Genomic DNA, 23,963 nt, shown 5'->3' with positions numbered 1-23,963 from the left:
TGGTGAATCTGGATGAAACGTATACGGAAGCTCCTTATTCCTTATACTATTTTTGCAACATATCTCTAAGTTTGAAATTACTGGAAAATAAAATGTTATCAAAAACTGCAGAGTCTGGCACATACGGTTCTACGTAGTTTGGAGTTTGGGTTTAACAGGAAGGAAAAACTTAGAGAAGTCTAGAATGATCCCTCCAACCTCTATTAACTGTTCACTTATGCCCAAGGTCCAGGGGGACAGAACCCAGAGAACTCACCCAGGAATGTCAGTCGGTCACTGAGCATCATGGCTGGCCCCAAGTTGTCAATGAGATCCAAATCAGAAAAACAGCCTCGCTCACAGTAATCCCTGAGGAACCTGCGCGCCAGGCCCAGAGATCAGAGCAGCAGTCCCAAGCCCACTTCCTCAACCTCCCAACCTCCCAGACAACCCCTGGAAAGCCAGCACCTGCTGAACCCACCTGTCTGACACAAGCGTGGCAAAGGCAGCATCTTTAGCACGGATGCTCCAAGAAAGGGCGGAACCCAGGCGATTGTTGCGGACAGCTTTCATGGCTAAGATCTTACAAATGCTGCGAACTTTGCAGGGGGAAAGAGAAAAAGACAAACCCTTTCACCCCCAAAATCACCATTCCTGAGCCCTGCAGGGATAGAGGCGACTTTCCCCCAGCCTCTCCCGTAGGCTCTAAACACAGCTGGGTCAGCAGAACTAGAAACTCTGGGGTTTACAAGTGGCGTATGGGTTCTGCTAACAATATAATGACCCACCACAGTGGGATAGGCTATATGACCAGATGTGATTTCAGGGGTGGCAAAAATATTTTGTTTCTCCCCACATATCAGCTCCTCCATTACCTGTCCGGGTATCTAAAACCTTATCTTCCTTTAGGTCTGGAACACCATATGCTTTCAGAGATGGTCACAAACGTGTGACTGCCTGTGGGCAATCACAGCTCAGGTTTTTATCATGCAACAGTGAGGAAGAAAAGAAGGGGCAAACTTGTCCATACTCGTTCCCCTCCCTGTGTTCTTCCGGAGCCACCTCCAGCACCACTTCCCCACAGAGCCAGGCTTAGCTACCAACACAATTCCCTTGGGACAGGGAAACTCAGCACTGATTCCAGGCCTGACCTTGTGGAGAAAGAGCGAGGAAGTGGCTCAGGGCCTTTTCTAAAAGGTACGTGCTAGATCTCTTCTCAGTCCCACTGGATCCCTTGCTCTCTTGTCCCTCCCTAGTAACTGTCCTGTGTCTTAGTTTACCTGTTGACATCCACTGCCTCTCCAGTGTGGCTGGTGAGGAGGAGGCCGGCATGGTGTAGGCTGGGAACAGGGCCAACTCACCTTGTTCAGTCATCTGCCGCTGCTCACAAATTCGCAGCACCTTGAGGGCTTTCTGCTCGGTGTTCAGAGGGATTCGCTCAATGTGCAGCTCCAAGGAAACTCGGCCCAGCTCAGGGCAGTAGTCAAAGTAATCCACCCCCAGTTGCCACAGGCTGCAAAAGTCCGAGGAGGACAAATAAGGGTGGTGAGCCCATGTGCTGCCCTGGGGCTCTGGAGCCTGGTACCTAAGGAACCAGGGATCTTAGGAAACCAGAGAACAGTCTAAGCTCAAAGGGCACCTGTATGCTGAAGAACATCCCAGCATACCCTACACCCATGGGGACTTTCCTACCTGTGATGAGCAAACAGTCCTGAGGCATATTCCAGCAGGAGGAATTCTCTCATGTTGGAACCAAAACTAGAATAAAATGTAACGTAAGACCAAGACTCCTTGCTAGCTCCATTCAAGGCCGCCTTCCTCTGCCCAGCCTCCCTTCCAGGCATTTGGCTCTTCCCACCCTCGAGGACTTGGTGGTGGGGAGAAGAGGATCAATGCACCCGGCCAACTTACTAGAGGTTGTGGGACTGGAGGAGCTTGCAGTGATCCAGCAGGTCTGTCAGGTGGGCCACGAACCACCAGTTGCTCAGGGCAATGCTACAGATTCAGATACCAAGGCAAGAAGGAAAGTCAAGGGCAGATGCCATGTCCCACACCAGCGGGGTGTGAGCAGGAACCCCACATGTCCTGTGCTTCAAAAAGAAGGGAGGGATATCACCTCGCATCTGTTAGGATGGCTACTATCAGAAAGTCAAAAGATAGTTGGTGAGGGTGTGGAGAAAAAGGAACCCTTGTACACTGTTAGTGGGAGTGTAAACTGGTACAGCCATTCCGGAAAACAGTATGGAGCATCCCCAGAAAATTAAAAGAACTACCATATGATCTGGCAGTCCCACCTCTGGGAATATATCAAAGGAAATAAGGTCTCAGAAAGATATCTGCACTCCCATGTTGACTGCAACATTATTCACAATAGCCAAGACGTGGAAACATGTCCACTGTGATGGATGAATGGATAAAGAAAATGTGATATATGATTATATACACAACAGAATATCAGCCTTAAAAAAAGAAAATTCTGCCGTTTGTGACAACATGGATGAACCTGAAGGATATTATGCTAAGTGAAATAAGCCAGACACAGAAAGACAGACACTGCATGATCTCAACTTATGTGGAATCTTAAAACAAAAAAGTCAAACTCATAGTAGCAGAGAAAATGGTCGTTGCCAGGGGCTGATGGGTGGGGGAAATGGTGAGATGTTGGTCAAAGGGTACAAACGTTATAAGGTGATTATGTTCTAGAGACCTACATATAGCATGGTGACTATAAATAACATACTGTATACTTAAAATTTGCTAAGAGAGTAGTTCTCAAGTGTTCTCACCACACACAAAGTAACTACGCGAGATGATATGCTAATTAGATTGATTGTGATAATCAGTACACAATGTGTGTGTGTATATATATATATCTATATCAAAACATCATGTTGTATACTTTAAATATTATATAACTTTTATTTGTCACTCATGCTTCAATAAAGCTGGGAAAGAAAATGGGAGAAAGTGGGCTACATGAGCCTCCCAGAGCAGCTGCTGCTACCTGGATCTGACAGTTATGGCAAAACCACTAGAGAAGCCAGGAGGGAAGCTGGGAGGGCCCCAGAGCTAAGGGAGCCAACATACAGTCCAGTCTGTGCAAATGCTACCCACAAGTGGAAAGAAGGGCACAGACAGCTTCCAGTGTCTCCCCAAAGGGATCCAGCTGCCTCCAAGGCTGGAGAGAAGTGACCAGTGAAGGCAGAGAAAAACACAGCTCAAATGACCGACGAGACTTCACAAAGTACTGGAAGTGGCTGCTGCAGTCTCTCTGCAGGGTTCAGCAAGTCTGATCCAGTTAGGTTTGGGATTCTAACAGAGCAGCCTCCACACAGGTGAGCAGCCTCAATGTTCAAAAATGAGGAAGGCTTAACAGCTCCGAAGTAACCTCTGCTGGAAATAGGGGAGAACTCTGTGGAGTCAGGAAGACTGGCTACAGTGAAGGTGACTACCCTGAGGAAGCAACTGTAATCCCCAAAGGACCGTTTACCCTGCACTGAAGCCACTGTGACCCCCTTACCCTGACCTCTGCATTGCTTTTTGGTGGCTCTACAGTAACTACTACCCATCATCCCCTCTGCCTAACCGAGCTCTGGTAGCTGCGAACCTGCTCTTCCAGAAATGGGGCATGAGGTTTGCACACACTGCTGTACCCTGCATCTAAGATTATGGGCTGGGCCAACACACGAGCAAGAAGATTCTAGATTAGGCAGACATTAAACTAGACCTCTCCATGGTTTTTGAAGGAAGACCTGTTGCCTTTTAGTGCAATACTTTTGGAGGACTTGAAGGGCACCAGGGAAGCTGCCAACATCTTGCCTAACTCAGTCCCAGGGAAGTGGACACCAGCTCCCTGTAACCTTTTGCCAGAGAGCAAGGAACTGGCCCATCCAGAGGAAGCTGTAAGCCAAAGAGGAGGAAAGGACTCCTTGGAGGACACCTGCGGACATCACCTTTCGGCTGTTGGGGCTGACGGGCAAACCCATGGCCTCTGCTTTAGGACCTCCAGCTGCCCTTTCTGCCCCTGAAGGCCTGGCACAGCTGATGGGGGGTGGGTAATCAAGTGCCCACATAGAAACCTCCCTTCTAACACCTTTAAAAAGGAGCCCCCTCATCCACCTCTCACAAGGTAGAGTCACAAACCAGCTGATATCATACTCCAAGCAGTGAGGCTTCCCCAAAACACCAGCCCACTGGCTCAAGTCCAGACAGACACACTCCTCTCTCCCTCGCTGGAACTGTGCATGGGTCTGACTGATAGAACCCAATAGAAAATGAGTGCTCGTAAGACCACAACTCAATCTTCGCCCATCTGGGAACCACACTTCTGAAACTACTACTGTCTCTGAAGACATTTCAGCCCTTTTCACAATTCCTGGAACAAGATCTGCTTTTCGTTTTGTCTCAGAATGGGATAGGAGGTAGCTTCCTGATCAGAAAAATGCAAACAAGATTTATAACTAACAAACTTCAGATCTTTTCCTGCTTGTAGGGGCAGAGAGACGCCTAGACTGAGGGGGTGGGAGCCTAATCCTTGTTTGTGACTAGCATGACAGTGACACTATTTTCTGTGGGACTCTGAAAAGCCACCCCTCTTCACTGGTACTTCTCTTTCTTGTCCTACCACTGGGAACAGCAGGATGCTTTCCCTTTTTATAGTCCCTGCACCCAAGAGACGTGTTCTGCTCAAATCAATTTTGTTCCTAAAACTCCACATATGGCTTATGAAGAAAGCCCTGGTGGAACACACTCAATGCTATAACAGACAGGAGATTTAGGAATGCCTGTTACTTAGAACTACAGGCAGAGACACCAACAAAGGCAAATGATGGTGTGTGTCTTTTTAAGTTATTCTAACTTCTCCATGCAGGCAATCCCCACACTGCTCAGAGGCCTGTGAAAAGAATACTGACACTAAACTAGTCTCTGTCCCCCAAATCAAGCATAATTTTCTTGAAGTTCTGGCCCAAACAAGAGCAGCAGGTAGCAGGGTGGAAACCCCTCCCACGCCTGCATCTACTAAAAAAAGGGCCAGTTGAGGTCAGTGAATTTGATACTTGAGCAAGACCATCTGTGGCCATTCCCAACTTTGTCCCTTCCCAGCATTCTTCAGTGCAACACCCACTGTCTAGGCTGCACCGTATGAAGAGTATATTCTTTCTGTTGTTGCTGTTAAAGAGATAAGGTCACACTACATTGCCCAGGCTGGCTTTGAACTCCTGGGTTTAAGGGATCCTCCGACCTCAGCCTCCCAAATAGCTGGGACTACAATTCATTATGTTTTGACACTCTTTTTCCTGCCTTGCTAGAAATTCAGTGTAATGATGGAACACCCTTTTGGGAAGAGGTCTGGAAATTCTGAAAATACCCAGCCCGGAGCCCTGTGGTTTGGCAGCCTTGCCTCACTAGAGTGAGCCTGCTGGGAGGAGCTGTCCCCTTAGGCACTGCGTGTCCATGAGGTGCCAAGAAACAGGCTTGCTGGCTTCTTCTAGATTTTAAATATCAAAGTCATTTCCTGCAATGTTATTTTAAATCAACATCCCTGAAATGGAAACAGTTATAAATATGGTAGCCCTCAAGCCTCAGCAAAGTTCCCAAACTCATCCAGAATATAGCCATTATCTACCAGCATCTGGCCAGGCAGGGGAGCAGGTGCTATGATTTCAATGGGTCTTCTCCAAAATTACAGTGGTGCCAATGTGATAGTTTTAAGAGGGGGGGGCCTTTAAGAGGTGATTAGGTCATGAGGGCTCCTCCCTCATCAATGGGATTAGGTGCCCTTATAAAGAGACTTGACAGAGGGAGTTAGTCCCCCTTTCTACCCTTCCACCTCCTGCCACATGAGGACACAGTGTTCAAGCTGCCATCTTGGAAGCAGAGAGCAGCCCTCACCAGACACCAAACCTGCCAGTACCCTGATCTTGGACTTCCCAGCCTCTAAAACTTTGAGAAAATCAACTTCTGTTCTGAATAAATTTCCCAGTCGCAGGTATTGTATAATAGCAGCACAAGGTGGACTAGGACAGCAGGTCTGTGGGAAGAAGTGTAAGGAAGGAACAGGACATTCCAGGAACAGATGGTGGCGATGGCTGCACAACACTGTCAGCGTACTTACGCTGCTCCACTGAACACCTAACAACAGTTAAACTGGTGGTGGGCCAGAAGTCCTACCTGCACTCCTTGATCACTTGGTGGATGTCAAACTCAAAGGCTGCCATCAAGATGTTGTCCAGGGGTTCTGGGCTGCTCTCACCGCCCAGAAACAGGTCCAGGCTGGACTGTGGAAAGGTGATGACCCACTCAATCCCCAGGATGGAAGCAAAGACTCAGGGGGCCAGGCAGGGCTGCTGAATAGAGAACCCTGGAGAGGGTGGTGGGTTCCTTCAAAAAGGGCCTTTCTGTTCCCCCAGGAGGTTCAATTCAAAGAGGCCACACATCGAGAATGACCCATCAGGAAGCCAGCAGGACTCCCACCCCGTCTCCGCACACAGAATGCACTCACCTGGGCGTAGAAGTGCAGATCAATGGGTTTCACTGTGGGATGAGAGTACAGGAGCCGAGTCACTAGGAAATGATACCAGTTACTCAGCAGCTCCTTGTGCTCTAACAAGGCAGCTTCGTCTCCTAGCATAATCTGAGGAGAGAGACATTTTCACTGAGCTGTGTCTCCCTCTCAGGAGCAACTTCTCTATAACTCTCCTGATCTCAAGTAGGGCACTCGATTTCAACTAGAGTCTGAAGGCTCTCTCTCCTTCATGGCATGGCAGAGTGACAGATAGCCCTGTCCAAGACCAAGCTCCTGCCACTGATGTGCCATGTGCCACAGCCCCAAAGGGAAGCCAACCTGGGCCAACCTGGACTACTCCCACAGACCTTGCAGAGAGACTCCAGGTGAGGGCTGGCAGCAAATGTGCCATCCTGGAGGTGCCGCTCACATTCCTCATGCCAGTGCTGCCACTTCAGCTCCAGCTCTGTCAGTGTCTGAGTGTTACCAGGCTAAAGGGAAAGATTGGCCATAAGACACCATCTAACCCAAACCCTTTATGCTTAACCCATTACCCATCTCCCATGACCAAGCAGAACGAGGTTGCTGCCACGTACACTGAGAATGGGCATTGTCCTCATCAAGTCCCCCAAGATTTGGCACATGCCTGCAGAGGTGGGGCTGGTGTCGGCTTCCTTGGAGAGCATCTGTCGGGCCTCATCCAGCCGACCCTGTAGCACCAAGACGGTCACCTAGGAGGAGATCCAGGGCCATAAGCATTGGTGGGAGGCCCAGCACTGCCAAGAGGTGGGGAGGCCAGTGCCCTCAAACCTACACTTTGGCTTTTTAACTCCTTAGACATAGGCTACTTTCTGCCCCATGAGTCAGCCCTAAGAAGAAAAATGGGCCGGGTGTGGTGGCTCACGCCTATAATCCTAGCTCTCTGGGAGGCCGAGGCGGGTGGATTATTTGAGCTCAGGAGTTCGAGACCAGCCTGAGCAAGAGCGAGACCCCGTCTCTACCAAAAATAGAAAGAAATTAATTGGACAGCTAAAAATATATAGAAAAAATTAGCCGGCATGGTGGCGCATGCCCGTAGTCCCAGCTACTCGGGAGGCTGAGGCAGTAGGATTGCTTGAGCCCAGGAGTTTGAGGTTGCTGTGAGCTAGGCTGATGCCATGGCACTCACTCTAGCCCAGGCAACAAAGCGAGACTCTGTCTCAAAAAAAAATAAAAATAAATGAATGAAATCGAAAGACACGTCCTTCCATCTGCTTTCCTCCCCTTTCTTTGTCATCGGAGTATGTGTGGTTGACTCCGTTTCCTGCCATGTCTTCTCACAAGACTTTCAGGATCAAGCGATTTGTGGCCAAGAAACAAAAACAAAATCGTCCCATTTCCCAATGGATCTGAATGAACACTGATAATAAAATCAGGTACAACTTCAAGAGGAGACACTTGAGAAGAACCAAACTGGATCAATAAAGCACTACACACGAGTTGGCACACATACTTATGCTGCATCAAGGTCACTGTCATCTTACCACATCAAGCTGAAAATGTCACCCTATCTGGACAGTTGGAAATGCTTTATTGAGAAAATGTTTTTTCTCTTTGTTTATATGCTCTGTGCTAGTTGGCTGGTTCAGAATAAATATGTGAGACCTTTTGTTTGAAAAAAAATGAAATAATAGAAAATAGAGTACATCAAAGTACTGGTTCATAAAAATTGTAGTTCAAATATAAATATGTATATTATACATACACTCAATATATATATATTTTTTTTCTTTTTTTTTTGAGACAGAGTCTCACTGTGTTGCCCGGGCTAGAGTGCCGTGGCGTCAGCCTAGCTCACAGTGACCTCAAACTCCTGGGCTCAAGCAATCCTTCTGCCTCAGCCTCCCGAGTAGCTGGGACTACGGGCATGCGCCACCATGCCCGGCTAATTTTTTATATATATTTTTAGTTGTCCGATTAATTTCTTTCTATTTTTAGTAGAGACGGGGTCTCGCTCTTGCTCAGGCTGGTTTTGAACTCCTGAGTTCAAACAATCCGCCCGCCTCGGCCTCCCAGAGAGCTAGGATTACAGGCGTGAGCCACCGCGCCCGGCCTGCATACACTCAATATAAACAGTCCTTGTTATTCATAGTCCATATCTGTGAATTTGCCTGCTTGCTAAAATTTATTTATAACCCCCAAATTAAAATCCATAGCATTTTCACCATGTTTTGCAACATGTGCAGCACAGCAAAAACTTTGAGTTGTTTTGACACACTTTCCCAGTGGAGGGTGAACAAGGTGATGATGCCCTGTCTTCTTGTTTCAGCTCTCATACTATAAATATCTTTTTTGCAATATATTTAATGTCACATTTTTAGCATTTCTGTGAATTTTCTTGGGCCCCCAACTATAGTGTTAAAGTACTATCTAGGGTTCCTATGTGTAAGAAGGCTGTGAGGTGTTAGATAAGCTTTGCTCAGGCATGTATTATAGTGCTGTTGGCCCTGAGTTCAATGTTAATGGATCAAAAATATATGTGAAATAAATTGTCTATAAACAGAAACACACCTAACACAAGGTTATATAATGATCAGGTGACAAAAACGTGACGAGAAGTTTGCAGGAACCTAACTCTGTACTTCCCCTAGGAGCAATGGTCAAGGCAACCTTATAGACCCATAACTACCACAAATAATGAGAATCGGCTATACGAGTATATATGTAAAATACACAAAGTAAAATTTTGACTATAAGTCAGTCATACCCAAAAAAGTGACAAATATATGAGGGCTGTCCAGAAAGTATCCAGCCATGTAATATGAAAAATAGAGACATTTACTGAAGAAGACATAAGATACAAGAAGCATTATACATAGGACAATGATGTCTCAGTTCCCTTCAAGGTAGGCACCTTGGGACCTCACACAGTTCTCCCAGTGTCTCTTAACCTAACCCGTACACATTCGACATTTTCAGGTGTCCTGCTTGTTGCAGGCCTTCCAGAACATGGATCGCTGTCAACAGATACCCGGCCATCTTTGAGTGTTTGTGTCACACTTTCATTTGCACTGCACTCATCGCATCCTCCCTGAAAGCCTTCGGAATCATCCGAATAGTTTCCGGAAAGGAATGTTCAAGCTTGACGCGCAAAATTTGACGCAGATTCATTGCTCTACTCACTCAGTCATTTTGAATGCAGCAGCCACACAGTGCACATGCTCACTTAACAGGGTCTAGCGCCCCACTGACTAGTACAGTGAGGTCGTCATTGCTCACGCATGCACATTCCAGTCCACTCTCCTTGGCTGCCAGGTTACATCGATGTCACGATATCTCACAAACTGTTCTTGTTATAGTAACAAAGGCTGGATACTTTCCGGACAGCCCTTGTATAGATACTGACTACTCCCAAGTTTTTTCTCTCTAGGCTGGACTTCCTTCCTTCTCTGAATTCCAGATGTATATATCCAAATGTCCAGTCACTATCTCCACTTGGATCTGAAATAGGCATCTTAAACATAACACCAGTTCACCACCAACTCTCCAAACTCATCCTGCCACATCTTTTATTTCTTACGTACCCACATCCAATCAATCCATCAGCAAATCCCAGCAACTCTCTTTAAACTGTATATAGACTCCAACACCACCATCTTCCACCTGATTTAGTACAACAGCCTCCAGACTCGTCTGTTTCCCTCCTTGCTCTATTCCCAACTTGGCGCAAGGAGAGCATCTGGAAATCTAAGTCAGACTGCGGCACTCCTTTCTCAGCTCTGCAATGTCCCCTCACCCCATCTGACTCAGGAGTTAAACTAGCTCTTACTGTGCATCAAGCATGTCAACCAGTTCACACACATTTATGTCCTTAACTAATTTAATCATCATAACAGCCCTATGGGGCAGATATCATTCTCTCTCTTATACAGATGAGGACACTAAAGGCTGTTAAGGAACTCACTTAAGATCTCACGGCTAGTAAGAGGCAGAGCTGGGATGCCAACCCACATACTTTGGCGCCACAGACCATGTTGTTAACCACTCTGCTATAAGGCTCTCTAAAAGCTAAAGTCAAGTCCCAGTGACAGCCCAGGAGACCCTCTCTGATCTAACCTGGTATCTCTCTGCCCTCATCTCCCCAGCTCTCCCTCATGCTTCCACCCCTCCCACCCCATCCTACCTCTAGGACACAGCATTGGCAGGCTGTCTGGAATGCTTTCTCCCTTCATTGACTCTCCCCACCTCCTTCATGAGGGAGGCCTTCCTTGACATCCCCTCCAGGACTCCCAGTACCCACCCCTTCTTAATTCCTTCCCAGAGCACTTCACTATATGCCATACTACACATCACTTATGTGTTTCTTTTCTGTCTCACCACCCAGGATATAAGCTCCATAAGGGCAGGAATCCTTGTTTTGGTCATGGTTGTTTCCTTGGTGCCCTGCAAATAGTAGGCACTGAATAATAAATACTCAGTGAATGAATCAGAGACTCAAACTCTTGGCCCAGTACTTCCTAAGCAAAGGCATTCCCCTTACCTGCAGAGATCTCCCAGCGCCAAAAGGCCTAGAAAGAGCCCCAAAGGCAACAACTCCTTACCTGAGTTCCAGGTTTTATTAGTTTAATCAACCTTTGATTATTCCAGTTAACTAGCAACCTCCTCCCTGCCACCTCCCATTTTGGTCACAATGAGTAGAGGTAAACAGAAAGACACACAATTACATACACACGTTGACTTCCAAACTGATGATCCAAAATGACTTCCATGCTCATTTACATCTAACCCCCATTCCCACCCTTAGCCCCATCAGTTGGTTTTGTAGTATCTTCATGTCTCCTCTTCCTCAGATCCACAAAGAAATCAAATTTCCTTTTTCACTATAAAATCTACAAAGCATTATTTTTCTTACATGGCACTTTAGTTTTAGACTTTCCCATAGAGCAGGGGAGAAAATATCTAAGAGAGTCTCCATAGTCACAGACTCCAAAAGCCGGCCAAGTGCTAGAGGTCCAGTGGGTCACCCTCAGACCCTTCCCCCCAAGACACTGGAGACAGCAGAACTTGAGATGGGAGGTAGGGGCCCGGCCTACAAGAAGCCCTTACCAAGTTCCAGAAGTTGTCATGTTTGCTTGGATTCTCACTGCCCAGAACATCTGCCGACAAACTGTCCACCTCACACACGTGGAGTCGGACCCAGTCAAGGAGGTGAAGGAGGAGAGGGCCAGCTGGGAGGAAGAGACTCTTGTCACACACAAAAACCTCATCTTCATCTTTGACAAGTTCTACTTTACCCAAAGTACAGAGAACATTAAGACAGACAAGCTGACTAAGCAGGAGACATATCCCTTTTAAGCATGTGGTCCTGAATAAATAACTGGGCTAGGAAAAAGGAAATGGATTTTCATAGAATAGTTCCTTGGGCCAGGCCACTGCATCTTTCATTAAATCTGGGAAAGGGCTGAACATGAGACCTAGACTTCACCACCACTCACAGCCAGATAATTCACAAAACCCAGGTATGTAAGTAATGGCCACGGAATAGCAGATACGTATGCAACAATGATAAAAACACAGTATGGTTGTCCCTTGGGATCCATGGGGATTGGTTTCCAGACCCCTCATAGATACCAAAATTCTCCAATGCTCAAGTCCCTTATATAAAATGATGTAGTACAGTCGGCTCTCCACATCCATGGATGTGGAACCTGTGGATATGAAAGGCTGACTGTAATCTCCTCAAAATCTACTGGAGGCTGGGTTCATGCCTATAATCCTAGCACTTTGGGAGGCCCAGGTAGGAAGATAGCTTGAGCTCAGAAGTTCCAGACCAGCCTGAGCAAGAAAGAGACTCTGTCTTACAAAAAATAGAAAAATGAGCCAGGCACAGGTGTGGTGGCACGTGCCTGTAGTCCCAGCTACTTGGGAGCCTGAGGCAGGAGGGTCGCTTGAGCCCAAGAGTTTGAGGTTGCTGTGACCTGTGATGACGCTACTGCACTCTATAGAGCCTGGGTAACAGAGACCCTGTCTCAAAATAAATAAAATTAATTGATTAAATAAAAAAAATCTACTAAAGAAGGTAGGCTTCTGAACAACTAACTTTAACTTCAAGTAGCTCAGTTCTTTAGCAGGAGTATGAATAAAAGGCTATGGTTGCACAGAGGTTAATATTCATGTAAGGAAAACAGAAAGATAAATCATTAAAAGAAATGCAAAAAAGCTTGCAGTAGCTTCACAGAAAGCTCATTCAGGTCATAATACTGTACTGACCACAGCTTAAAGATCAATGGAATAATTCCTACCGGACATAGTTAATATACAGGGCTGCCCTGCCCCAACCGATAGTGACAGAATTCTCAAAGAATTCTTCATTGCCTCCCGCCACCTGATCCCTTCCCACATCCCTAAAACTTTAAGGTTGACCAGTCCATGATATAAATATAAACACTAGTTTCACTCACTAGTTTAATATTTGTTTTTTCAGTAGTTTAATGTTTGTTTTCACACACTAATATTTTTTTTTCACTACTTTTCAGAGGTCATCTGCCAAATGTTTTAGGTTTTTAGAAGGCACTCTGTATGATTCTTTTTGGGGCATCTGACAAAATGTCAGGTTTCTTTGGGTGTTTTCTAGTGATTTCTGATGGCTATGATGATGAAAAGCACTGGAAAGAACATTCTCGGCAACAAAACACGTGTGCAGGAAAGACAAGGAGAGAGCAGAGGATGGCAGGGGATACCTTTGATGTTTTGGCAAGATAGTCTGATGCTCACCTGGGGCTACTTCAATAAATAGAATCTCACACAGATTCCAAATCAGCTCCATTGCTGATAAAATGGAGACCTAGGGAAGAAACAGAGACAGACTTTACCCGAAAACATTTCTGAGATTTACTGTTAAAGCAAAGGAATAAAGCAGGCCTTGACTCCAATGATGGCCATTCCCTAACCTGACAGTTACCGGTATTCCTACAGCAGGAGTTCCCGTAGGGCAACTAGCAAAAGGATTTTAGGTAGTGGGATGGAGACTAGTATTTTATTTTAATGTGCACTAGAACAATTTAAATAACATATCACACCAATGCTCTTGATGAATTATGGTCTAGGAAGGAGCTTTGAGTAAAAGGGAGAGACAATTTTTAGAAAAATATTCAGCAAATAATAAGAAACATGTAGATAGAGCATGAAGTTGGTATCCCAAGAACTGCCTGATACAAGACCCAAAAATAAATCAGACCTGGACCCTGCCCTTGGGATTATGCAAGCTCCCTGTCCCCACCCACCATCCCTCTGTCCAGATACCATCATGCCTTGTTCAAAAGGGAAAAACAAAAGTTTTCAGAGACAGTGCATTATTCCCTATCACTACTGACTTTGAAAAATATCAAGATTCTACCAGGGAAAGAGAATTTTATAAGTCATCTTCAAGCTCCAACTAAAGTATAATCATTTGCAGTTCAGTAAAAATGCTGAGTTCATCGCATTCTACTAAGTGAAGTATACCAGGAATGGAAAAACAAGCACCACATGTACTCACCATCAAATTTGTATTAACTGATCAACATATATAAGTGTACATATAAGAATAACATCTACTGGATGTCGGGTGGGGGGGGAGGGGGGGGAGGGGACGGGTATATGCATACACAAAGAGTGCAACGCGCAGTATCCGAGGGATGGACACGCTTGAAACTTGGACTTGGGGGCGGGAGGGCAAGGGCAACATATGTAACCTACACATCTGTACCCCCATAATATGCTGAAATAAAAAAAAAAAAAATGTTGAGTTCATGAGTTGAACAGAGTTTAGGACACTAGGCAGTGATTCCAAAAGCTCAGCTCTCTATCTCATGATTCCCCAACAATGCAACATGGTTAGGATTTATATTTTCCATAACAACTGAAAACTCATACAAGTATTTATCAAGCAGATCCTTGTGTTCAAATGTGAAAGACCCTGAAGGGGATAAGATGACCCCTGCCACCCCAACGAGCTGCCTGTCTACCTGGAAAGAAGAGAGACTTCTGCCATAACAGGGACTGCAAAGCCACCCAGGTGGGTGCCGAGGATGCACAAAGACATGTGGTGCCAAAACAACAAAGGTAGCTCCTCCTTACCTGACTGCTGAGTTGGCGGCCACTGACTGGATCTTTAGCAGCAACTAACAAAACACGAAACATTTTAAGTGAGCAATGGAACTTTTAGTCTTAGTGTTATAGCTTCATATACCAGGTTCTATGGCTTCTGCCTTTGTTTCTTTTAATGACCACCCATTTTCACTATAGAATTTTTTTAATGCTTCATATGCCCTTGTTGTACATCAATGATTCTCAGACCAAGGCCCTCAAGTTACAAGCAATACTTTCCACTGTAGCACAGCCACCATTAAGTCTCTGAGAAAGACACGGTCAAGTTATATGAGATACTACTAGGCACCTAGGAACCATGAGGCTCTCATGGTTCAAGTGACTTTATTTTTTATTTTTTTGAGACAGAGTCTCACTCTGTTGCCCGGGCTAGAGTGCCGTGGCGTCAGCTTAGCTCACAGCAACCTCAAACTCCTGGGCTCAAGCGATCCTACTGCCTCAGCCTCCCGAGTAGCTGGGACTACAGGCACGCGCCACCATGCCCGGCTAATTTTTTCTATATATTTTTAGTTGTCCAATTAATTTCTTTCTATTTTCAGTAGAGACGGGGTCTCACTCTTGCTCAAGCTGGTCTCGAACTCCTGAGCTCAAACAATCCACCTGCCTCTGCCTCCCAGAGTGCTAGGATTACAGGCGTGAGCTGCTGGGCCCAGCCGGTTCAGGTGACTTTAAATCACCAAGGTCAAAGAAGTAGGAAGACAATTTTCAAGGAGCCTTAATTTGGCCCTTTAGCCTCATACCATTCAAACAGTCCACCAACTCAATACATTCTAACTTGAAAAACATACTCAAGATGTCTGTCAAAAAATTAAGGATTATAAAAGGTAGGAAAGTAAGAATGTTGGACTGGAATGTCAATCAGAATTTTAACTCATAGTATTTATAGCCAGATAAATACTTCAAATACTACCACCCACCCACACATACACACACAAAATCCTTACTTGCAACCTGGTGCATTTCCTCCATACACGCTCTTATGACTGATCGGTAGTTTTTACTCACTCGAACCAATCTACAAAAAAACATAAAATGACATACAAAATGAGCCTGGAACATCTTGTGGTCCCAGAAAGTAAGGAAACGCTCACAAAAAGATAGGAATTTGCAGAAAGAAAGAGGAGAGCCAACGTGAAGGAGGTCCTAATGTTCCAAAGCTGAAAAAACTTAAACAAAATAAAACATGACATAACCCATGGAAGCCGGGTGCAGTCACTCACACCTTTAATCCTAGCACTCTGGGAGGCCAAGGCGGGAGGATTGCTTGACCTCAGGAGTTCAAGACCAGCCTGAGCAAGATCAAGACCCTGTCTCTACTAAAAATAGAAAAATTAGCCAGGCACGGGTGTGGTAGTGCACACCTGTAGTCCCAGCTACTTGGGAGCCTGAGGCAAGAGGATTGCTTGAGCCTAGGAGTTGGAGGTTACAGTGAGCTACAATGATGCCACTGCACTCTACCTGGGGCAACAGAGCAAGACTCTGTCTCAAAAAATATATACAGACACACACACACACATATATATAACACCCATGAAATACAATAAATATCCATGAGTCCATATTGATAGTAATTGATACAGATAAGATCCACTGATGTACACTAAAATCACTGGATGAAAATCTGAGGACAAATAGGATTTGCATGGTCTCACGGCTCTTCCCCCAAAACACTTATTAGTTAAAAGGGAAAGATGGTAATGTTGCAGTGGAGAAATCCAGCAGAAACCACATTAATAGTCAAGGTCAACATTGCCAATAATAAAATACCAACATCCTGAACTCCATGCATGGTATGATGTGCCAAGAAAGACACATCACCACTTCTGTGGTATTCTTCTTAAACTCATAAGCTTTGCCCAACTATGAAAAGCATCTGATAAACCCAAACCGAGGAACATTCTACAAAATAATTGATCAATATTCTTCAAAAGTATCAACGTCATGAAGGAAACTAAGGAGAAAAGACTAAATGCCCAGCCTGAGCAAGAGTGAGACGCCGTCTTTACTAAAAAACAAAAAAATTTAGCCGGGCAACTAAAAATAGAAAAATTTAGCTGGGGGTGTGGTGGCTTGCACCTATAGTTCCAGCTACTTGGGAGGCTGAGGCAGGAGGATCACTTGAGCCCAGGAGTTTGAGGTTGCTGTGAGCTAGGCTGATGCCATGGCAGTGTAGCCCAGGCAACAGAGTGAGACTCTGCCTCAAAAAAAAAAAAAGACTAAATGCAACTTCATTTAGTTGCAGAAGAGAAAAAAGGACATTACTGGAAAAATTGACAAAACTCAAACAAGGTCTTTAGTTAATGATACTGCATGAATGCTAGTTTCCTGGTTTTAATAACAGTAATGTGATTATGTAAGATATTAACATTAGGGAAGCTGGATGAGGAATATACAGAAACTCTACTTTTATAACTTTTCTGTAAGTCTAAAATTAGTTCAGAATTAAAAGTTCTTAAAAAGGAAAAGACAGAAAAAAACAAACATCCACAAGAAAGCAACTGGTTGTCAATTCCCCAGATGCAGATCTTTATAGCAGGGAAAAAACATTTGTTCTAGAGGAAGAGACCTAAAGGCCACCTATTGGGCCCCATTTTAAAACGAATAGTAGCTACATTCTGTACATGGCTTACTACAGGGCTAGCAAGAGGTTAAGCAATTTGCACAAATTGTCTCCCCTACTTCCTCACTACTCTGCAGAGAACTCCTATTACCCCATTTTACAGTCCAGAGTAAAGACCCACATAAGTAACTTACCTAGACAAAAAAACAAGGTGATACATTGTCACCCACGTACAAAACAGGAGCTACCATCTCACAAATAGTAAGACACACACATGTTTACTCATTCATTCAGCAATACTATACAAAGCACCTACTATACTGATACACCAGGAAATGAGGGGAAAGAGGAGCCATACAAAGAAGACAGGTTTCCCTGCCTTCAAGGAATTACAGGACTTTCGACATGTTTTTTTTCCCAGAACTATTAATAGATTTCTGAGTCACCAATATTCCATACCAGACTCTTACAACCAATGACCACGGCCAAGCACAGTGGCTTACAACTATATTCCCAGCACTTTGGGAGGCCGAGGCAGGAAGATCGCTTGCGCCTTAGGAGTTCAAGGCCAGCCTGGGCAATATAGTGAGACACCATTTCTACACAAAATATTTTAAAAATTAGCCAAGCATGGTGGCATGCACCTGTAATCCTAGCTATCTGGAAGGATGAAGTGAGAGACTGCTTGAGACCAGGAATTCAAGGTTACAGTGGGCTATGACTGTACCACTGCATTCCAGCCCAGGGAACAAAGTAAGAACCTGTATCTTAAAAAACCACCAAACAGTGACCACTCATGCACTTACACACAGAGAAGGTGACCTGGGTATTATTCAGAATGATTCATTTATAAAAAAGTTTATCAAGGGCCGGGCGCGGTGGCTCATGCCTGTAATCCTAGCTCTCTGGGAGGCCGAGGCGGGCGGATTGTTTGAGCTCAGGAGTTCGAGACCAGCCTGAGCAAGAGCGAGACCCCGTCTCTACTAAAATTAGAAAGAAATTAATGGACAACTAAAAATATATAGAAAAAATTAGCCGGGCATGGTGGCGCATGCCTGTAGTCCCAGCTACTCGGGAGGCTGAGGCAGTAGGATCGCTTGAGCCCAGGAGTTTGAGGTTGCTGTGAGCTAGGCTAACGCAACGGCACTCACTCTAGCCCGGGCAACACAGTGAGACTCTGTCTCAAAAAAAAAAAAAAAAAAAAGTTTATCAAGGAAACAATATACAACCATGGTCCATGCCCTAACCATATGGACATTGATAAAAATCTAACACAGGGAGTTCTCAAAATCCTATGTGCTTAGGAATTACCTGGAGAGTTCAGGATTTTACCCCAGAGATCCTGATTTCAATGATCTGTGGTGGGGCCCAGAAGTCTGTGGTAAACAAGTACCATCCTGATATTGATATAGTTAAATCATGAACCACAATTTAAAAAATCCTAAACTATAAATAGTACAATAGTTTTCTGTCTCTTGCCAAATAAGGTCTCAAAAGATTTCTGGTGTTTTGGGAGATTTTTTGTTTTGTTTTTCCAGACATGGTCTCACTCTGTTGCCCAGGCTGGAGTGCAGTGGTATTCTCATGGCTTGGTGCCACCTCAAACTCCTGGGCTCAAGAGATCCTCCTGCTTCGGCCTCCCGAGTAGCTGGGACTACAGGCATGTCCTACACTAAGCCCAGCTAATTTTTTTTTTTTTTGTAGAGATGGGGTCTTGCTATTGCCCAGGCTGGTGTTTTTTTCTTTTTTTCAAGACAGGGTCTTGCTTTGCTGCCCAGGCTAGAATGCAGTGGTGCAATCATAGTTCACTGTAACCTCAAATTCCTGGGCTCAAGCAATCCTCCTGCCTCAGCCTCCCAAGTAGCCAGGACTACAAGCATTTACCGCCTTACCCTGCTAATTTTTTAACTTTTTATAGAGACGGGGCCTTGCTATGTTGCCCACGGTGGTCAAAAGTAATTCTTTAAAGATAAAACTTTCATTTTTATATTAATTTCAAAATCCCAACAATGGGACCTCATTCAATGACTCGCCTGGCACGGTGGCTCATGGTTGTAATCCCAGCACTTTGGGAGGCCGAGGCAGGAGGATTGCTTGAGCCCAGGAGTTGGAGGCTACAGTGAGCTATGATTTTGCCATTGCCCTCCAGCCTGGGTGACAGAGTGAGACTCTCTTACAAAAAAAATAACAATTCTCATGTGCTTGCTTGGCCTAAATTTTCTTCTTGGAGGGTAAATGAAGTAGGAATATAAACAAAGCTTATCAAGCCACCCAATCAACAGCATTTGTGCATTCCCTCTAAGACTTCCCAGCTCCGGTGATGTTCACTGCCCAGTACTGAGGCCAAAAACCACAACCAGGAGTCCTTATTTCTCTAGGCAACCCACCCAATGCACAAAAGGACAAGAGTGCATTTCATTTGGTTTTTCAGTTTAGTTGTGGGCTTCAGCGCCTATCAGCAGCTGACTTACTGTGCTTTTCTGGATTTTCCAGTCAATTCTTCTTCAATTCTTTGGAGGCCCACAAAGATTCCATGGGACTCATTGAAGAGTTTTCTCAAAATTTTAGAGTAAATATCTATATCCTTCCGGATGATATAAATAAAAGGGCAGTTTGGCACCATCTCTGGCTGTTCTGAAACAAAACAGGAAAAAAATTTTAACATCTATCATCATCCCCAAAAGAGAATCTACACTAAAAATTTTAATTGAGTATCTAATTACAAAAGCTTTAGCTTCTTTGCTACTGATTTCACTTATTAAAAAAATAAGGTGATATGGATGATCATTTATTCAGATATGAATTTTTAAAATATATGTGTTTATTCTCAGCCTTTATTCCTCAGCCCACTTAGCACATTTTGGAGCTTTTGCCTCCATCAACTGAAATATACTGGAAAAAAGCTCACTTAATGTTAGCCTGTGAAAAACTCCATAAATAAGTTAAAGCTAAAGTTTTACATACAACTTCAAAGTCAAGCAAATATTTTTATATTACTTTATACTATCACTGCCCCAAAACAAAGTATCAAAAGTTGATTATAATAGTTTCTCGAACAGTTTGTGACTGATGCTCCAAGGCGTGTCTTAAATATGATTTCAATAAGTATAAGCAAACAAATAAAGAAAACACTGAGTTTCCAACAATCTAGGACAATCTAGAAATGTTAATAAACTTTCCCATTCAATATGAAAAGAGACCATTTGGATATATTCATAAAAGATTCTCTCCTGAGCAACAGCCCTTTGGGAGATTCTATTGCTCTGCCAAGATTGGGATCTTCAATATCCATACGGATTTAGCAACAGAAGGGACAATTCTTAACTATAAAATCAAGGAAACTACATCACTTAAAAATTATATAAACTGTACATGATATGATTTACCAACATTATAAGACTTTTTTTTTTTTATTTCAGGATATTATGGGGGTACAGATGTTTAGGTTATGTATGTTGCCCTTGTCCACCCCCCAAAGTCTGAGTTTCAAGTACAGTACGTCCGTCCCTCAGATGGTGGGCATCGCACTCTTTGTGTATGCATATCAACATTATAAGACTTTCATTAGCTCAATCTTCTCCTTATAAAAAGGAAAACTAAGCCAGGCACAGTGGCTCATGCCTGTCATCTCAGCACTTTGGGAGGCCAAAGTGGGAAGACAGCTTGAGGCCAGGAGTTCAACACCAGCCTGGGCAACATGGCTAGACCTTGTCTCTACAAAAAATAAATAAATTAGCCAGATGTGGTGGCGTGTACCTGTAGTCCTAGCTAATTGGGAGGCTGAGGACAAAGGATCATTTGAGCCCAGGAGTTCAGGGTTACAGTGAGCTATGATTGTACCACTGTACTCCTGCCTGGATGACACAGCAAAACCCCGTCTTTAAAAAAAAAAAAAAAAAAAAAAAAACTTTCACATTTGGATAATGAAGCTGTCAAAGATTTGCAGGAAAATCACTTCAACATTTTCTGAGATTTCTTTCTTGAGAAAAGAAAGCAACACTAACATTAAGATTTCAGGGTAGATTTTTTTTGGTCTTTCCTAATGTTTTATTGTATTTATTTTTTAAACATGAATTTGCATGTAATCCTTGCACAGGGGCCATGCTAATCTTTCATGTATCATTCCAATTTTTGTATATGTGCTGTTGAAGCACAAGATTTCAGTTTTATCTTGCTACAAGAGGGAGACTGTTGGGGAAAAAAGATCCACATCAAATAGCTGATGGAGCTTAGGAAAACCAAACCAAGGACAGGTTATTTCACTCTCCAGCTCCATGTGTGTCTCTGTTGGATCAATTCAGCCCACAGAAGTATCCTTCAAAAATTCACACTGTGAATACAAAAGTGATAGCCACAGCATCTGCAAAGTTTTATGAGGAGCTGCTATGAATGGAATTTGGTCATTGAGACAAGAAAAAAGGAGGAAAAAGCTTGATGTTTTCAAATATGAAGAAAACCTTTCTTTAACACCAGGAAGACCACTGTTATTTTTTTCTTGGACTCAACATCTTCGAGGTCTCATAAATCAATGAAAATCTAAAACAGTTAAAGTTTCAAAAATGAAAATGGGGCAAAATAAGTTCAACCACTTCATGCTTTAGCTAGTCAAATCTAAGGTAATAAAGAGAAAAACAAGCAAATGTGCCAAGATGGAGAATCTGGAAGAAAAATAAACCTACCTTTTTTGTTAAAGGAGGTTTCACACACCAGCATCTCCCCTGGACCCCAGTCAAAACACATTTGTTTCTTCTTGGAATTCACACCTGGAATCAACTAGTAAAAAAATAAGGCACAGAAACTGTTATTCTTAATGAAGGCTTTGTTTATCAAGCCTTCAGCTGACTTTCAAGTACAGTATATCCTGTTGTCTTAGGGTCTTGGAAACTGCTACTTCAAGGGAAACATACAGCAGGTGCTCCATTAACATTGTTTCCTTCAAGTCGCTTCCTTATAACATTGATGAGAAAAATAGGTTTCATTATAAGCTTAAAGTCCTAATTTCCATAAACCTATCCACTTTAAGTAAGGACTTACTTGTACTGTATAATTCTAGAAATCAGTGGTCATGGAAGTTAAGCATACTCTACATACACAGGTGTATGTGGTTGAAATCTGCCTATTCTGGGATGGGTGCGGTGGCTCACACATGTAATCCTAGCACTCTGGGAGGCCAAGGTGGGTGGATCATTTGAGCTCAGGAGTTCGAGATCAGCCTGAGGAAGAGTGAGACCCCATCTCTACCAAAAAGTCGAAAGAAATTACTTGGACAGCAAAAAATATATAGAGAAAATTAGCTGGGCATGGTGGCGCATGCCTGTGGTCCCAGCTACCCGGGAGGCTGAGGCAGGATTGCTTGAGCCCAGGAGTTTGAGGTTGCTGTGAGCTAGGCGAATGCCACGGAATTCTAGCCCGGGCAACAGAGCAAGACTGTCTCAAAAAAAAAAAAAAAAAGAAATGGGGTCTTAAACTCCTGGCCTCAAGCTATCCTCCCACCTCCACCTCCCAAAGTGCTAGGATTACAGGAGTGAGCCACCACACCCAGCCTAATTTTTCTATTTTTTTTTTTAGAGATAGGGTCTCACAATATTGCCCAGGCTGGTCTTGAACTCCAGACTTCAAGCAATCCTCCTGCTTCAGCTTCCCAAAGTGCTGGGATTACAGCGTGAGCCACCACACCCAGCCCCTAATCAATTCTTGTATTGTAATTTAGTGATCTGTAGTTCAGAAAAAGAGAAGTTAAAAACTTTAAAAAGATTAGCTGTGATAGTGTCAGCACATTCCAGCCTGGGCCACAGAGACCCGCATCAAAAAAAAAAAAAATTGGGGCTGGGCTTCTGTGCCATTTCTGTGATGGTGACACTAAATTTTTCTCTCAAACTCAGACCAATCCCTTTGAGCCTCACCTGCACACTAATCCACATATCTATAGGTAATCTAACCTATAGAGCTATACCTGTAACATCAGGAGCCAGAAAGGAGTTCTTGATGCCCATCCTGGTCCCCAAACCTCAATGTGCACGGGTACCAGAACAAAGCCTTCCCCAGTTGTTAGGAGCAATCCTGGATTCTTCTCCTTCCCTAACCACTTATGTCCAATCTATCAGGAAATCCTGTTCTACTCTGAAATAAGCCTGAATCTAACCACTTATCCCTCTACCTGTCTAATCCAAGCCATCAACTCCTACCTGGACCACTGCATGAGCATTTCTCAGTGCCTGAATGATTCTCTCATATGGTTTTTAACTGCCCTGTAATTAGATGAAAGCTCACAAGGTAGGAGACTTTAGGATTCTCATTTGCTGCCTAAAACAGAACCTGGCACACAGCTGGCACTCCATAAATATTTTTTGGCAGACAATGAATTTGGCTGGCAATCTGGTCTCAAGACAAGTGTATTCAGTTCTTAGGAAGATCTAATGCAGTCATCTAACAACAAAGCAATGTTTATTGAACCTTTTTATGTACTGGGCTCTAGGAAAACAACAATGCATACTACAGTCTTTACTCTCCAGAAGCTAGCAGTCTTTTTGAAGACGACCAATAAACAGGCAGTCAGAAAAATAGGGAAATGCTAAGCCAAAGGTATATACAGACACATAGGAAAGGATTTGACTTAGCCAACTCTTAATGGATGAGTAGGTCAGGCAAAGGGAAAGTGTTATATACAATGGTGCTGGCGCAACTGGCCATCCATATATAAAAAATGAACTTCGCCTGTAATCCTAGCACTCTGGGAGGCCGAGGCGGGCGGATTGTTTGAGCTCAGGAGTTCGAGACCAGCCTGAGCAAGAG

General features: G+C 44.1%; 1 protein-coding gene and 1 pseudogene across 3 annotated transcripts in view; one reads left to right on the top strand and one right to left on the bottom strand.

The window, feature by feature from the left end:
* NUP85 (nucleoporin 85kDa) overlaps positions 1 to 23,963 on the bottom strand; it is a 35,888-nt gene that overhangs the window by 2,712 nt on the left and 9,213 nt on the right. For all 3 annotated transcript variants that reach the window (XM_012662296.1, XM_012662294.1, XM_012662295.1), the window contains exons 2-16: positions 21,851 to 21,944; positions 19,643 to 19,805; positions 15,556 to 15,626; positions 14,582 to 14,625; positions 13,238 to 13,307; positions 11,570 to 11,691; positions 7,081 to 7,215; positions 6,853 to 6,975; positions 6,482 to 6,613; positions 6,151 to 6,257; positions 1,891 to 1,974; positions 1,672 to 1,737; positions 1,341 to 1,492; positions 461 to 578; positions 257 to 357 (exon numbers count right to left, since the gene is read on the bottom strand). In XM_012662296.1, coding sequence (XP_012517750.1) covers positions 257 to 357; positions 461 to 578; positions 1,341 to 1,492; positions 1,672 to 1,737; positions 1,891 to 1,974; positions 6,151 to 6,257; positions 6,482 to 6,613; positions 6,853 to 6,975; positions 7,081 to 7,215; positions 11,570 to 11,691; positions 13,238 to 13,307; positions 14,582 to 14,625; positions 15,556 to 15,626; positions 19,643 to 19,805; positions 21,851 to 21,911 — 1,549 coding nt within the window. In that variant the 5' untranslated portion in view covers positions 21,912 to 21,944. The remainder of the gene's footprint in view (positions 1 to 256; positions 358 to 460; positions 579 to 1,340; positions 1,493 to 1,671; positions 1,738 to 1,890; positions 1,975 to 6,150; positions 6,258 to 6,481; positions 6,614 to 6,852; positions 6,976 to 7,080; positions 7,216 to 11,569; positions 11,692 to 13,237; positions 13,308 to 14,581; positions 14,626 to 15,555; positions 15,627 to 19,642; positions 19,806 to 21,850; positions 21,945 to 23,963) is intronic.
* LOC105824680 lies at positions 7,793 to 7,948 on the top strand (annotated as a pseudogene).

Source organism: Propithecus coquereli, unplaced genomic scaffold, assembly GCF_000956105.1.
Source record: "Propithecus coquereli isolate 6110/MARCELLA unplaced genomic scaffold, Pcoq_1.0 Scaffold76, whole genome shotgun sequence".
NCBI classification, from domain to species: domain Eukaryota; kingdom Metazoa; phylum Chordata; class Mammalia; order Primates; family Indriidae; genus Propithecus; species Propithecus coquereli.
The sequence above is the reverse complement of the archived record's forward strand: the minus strand, read 5'-3'. Positions and strand labels throughout refer to the sequence as shown.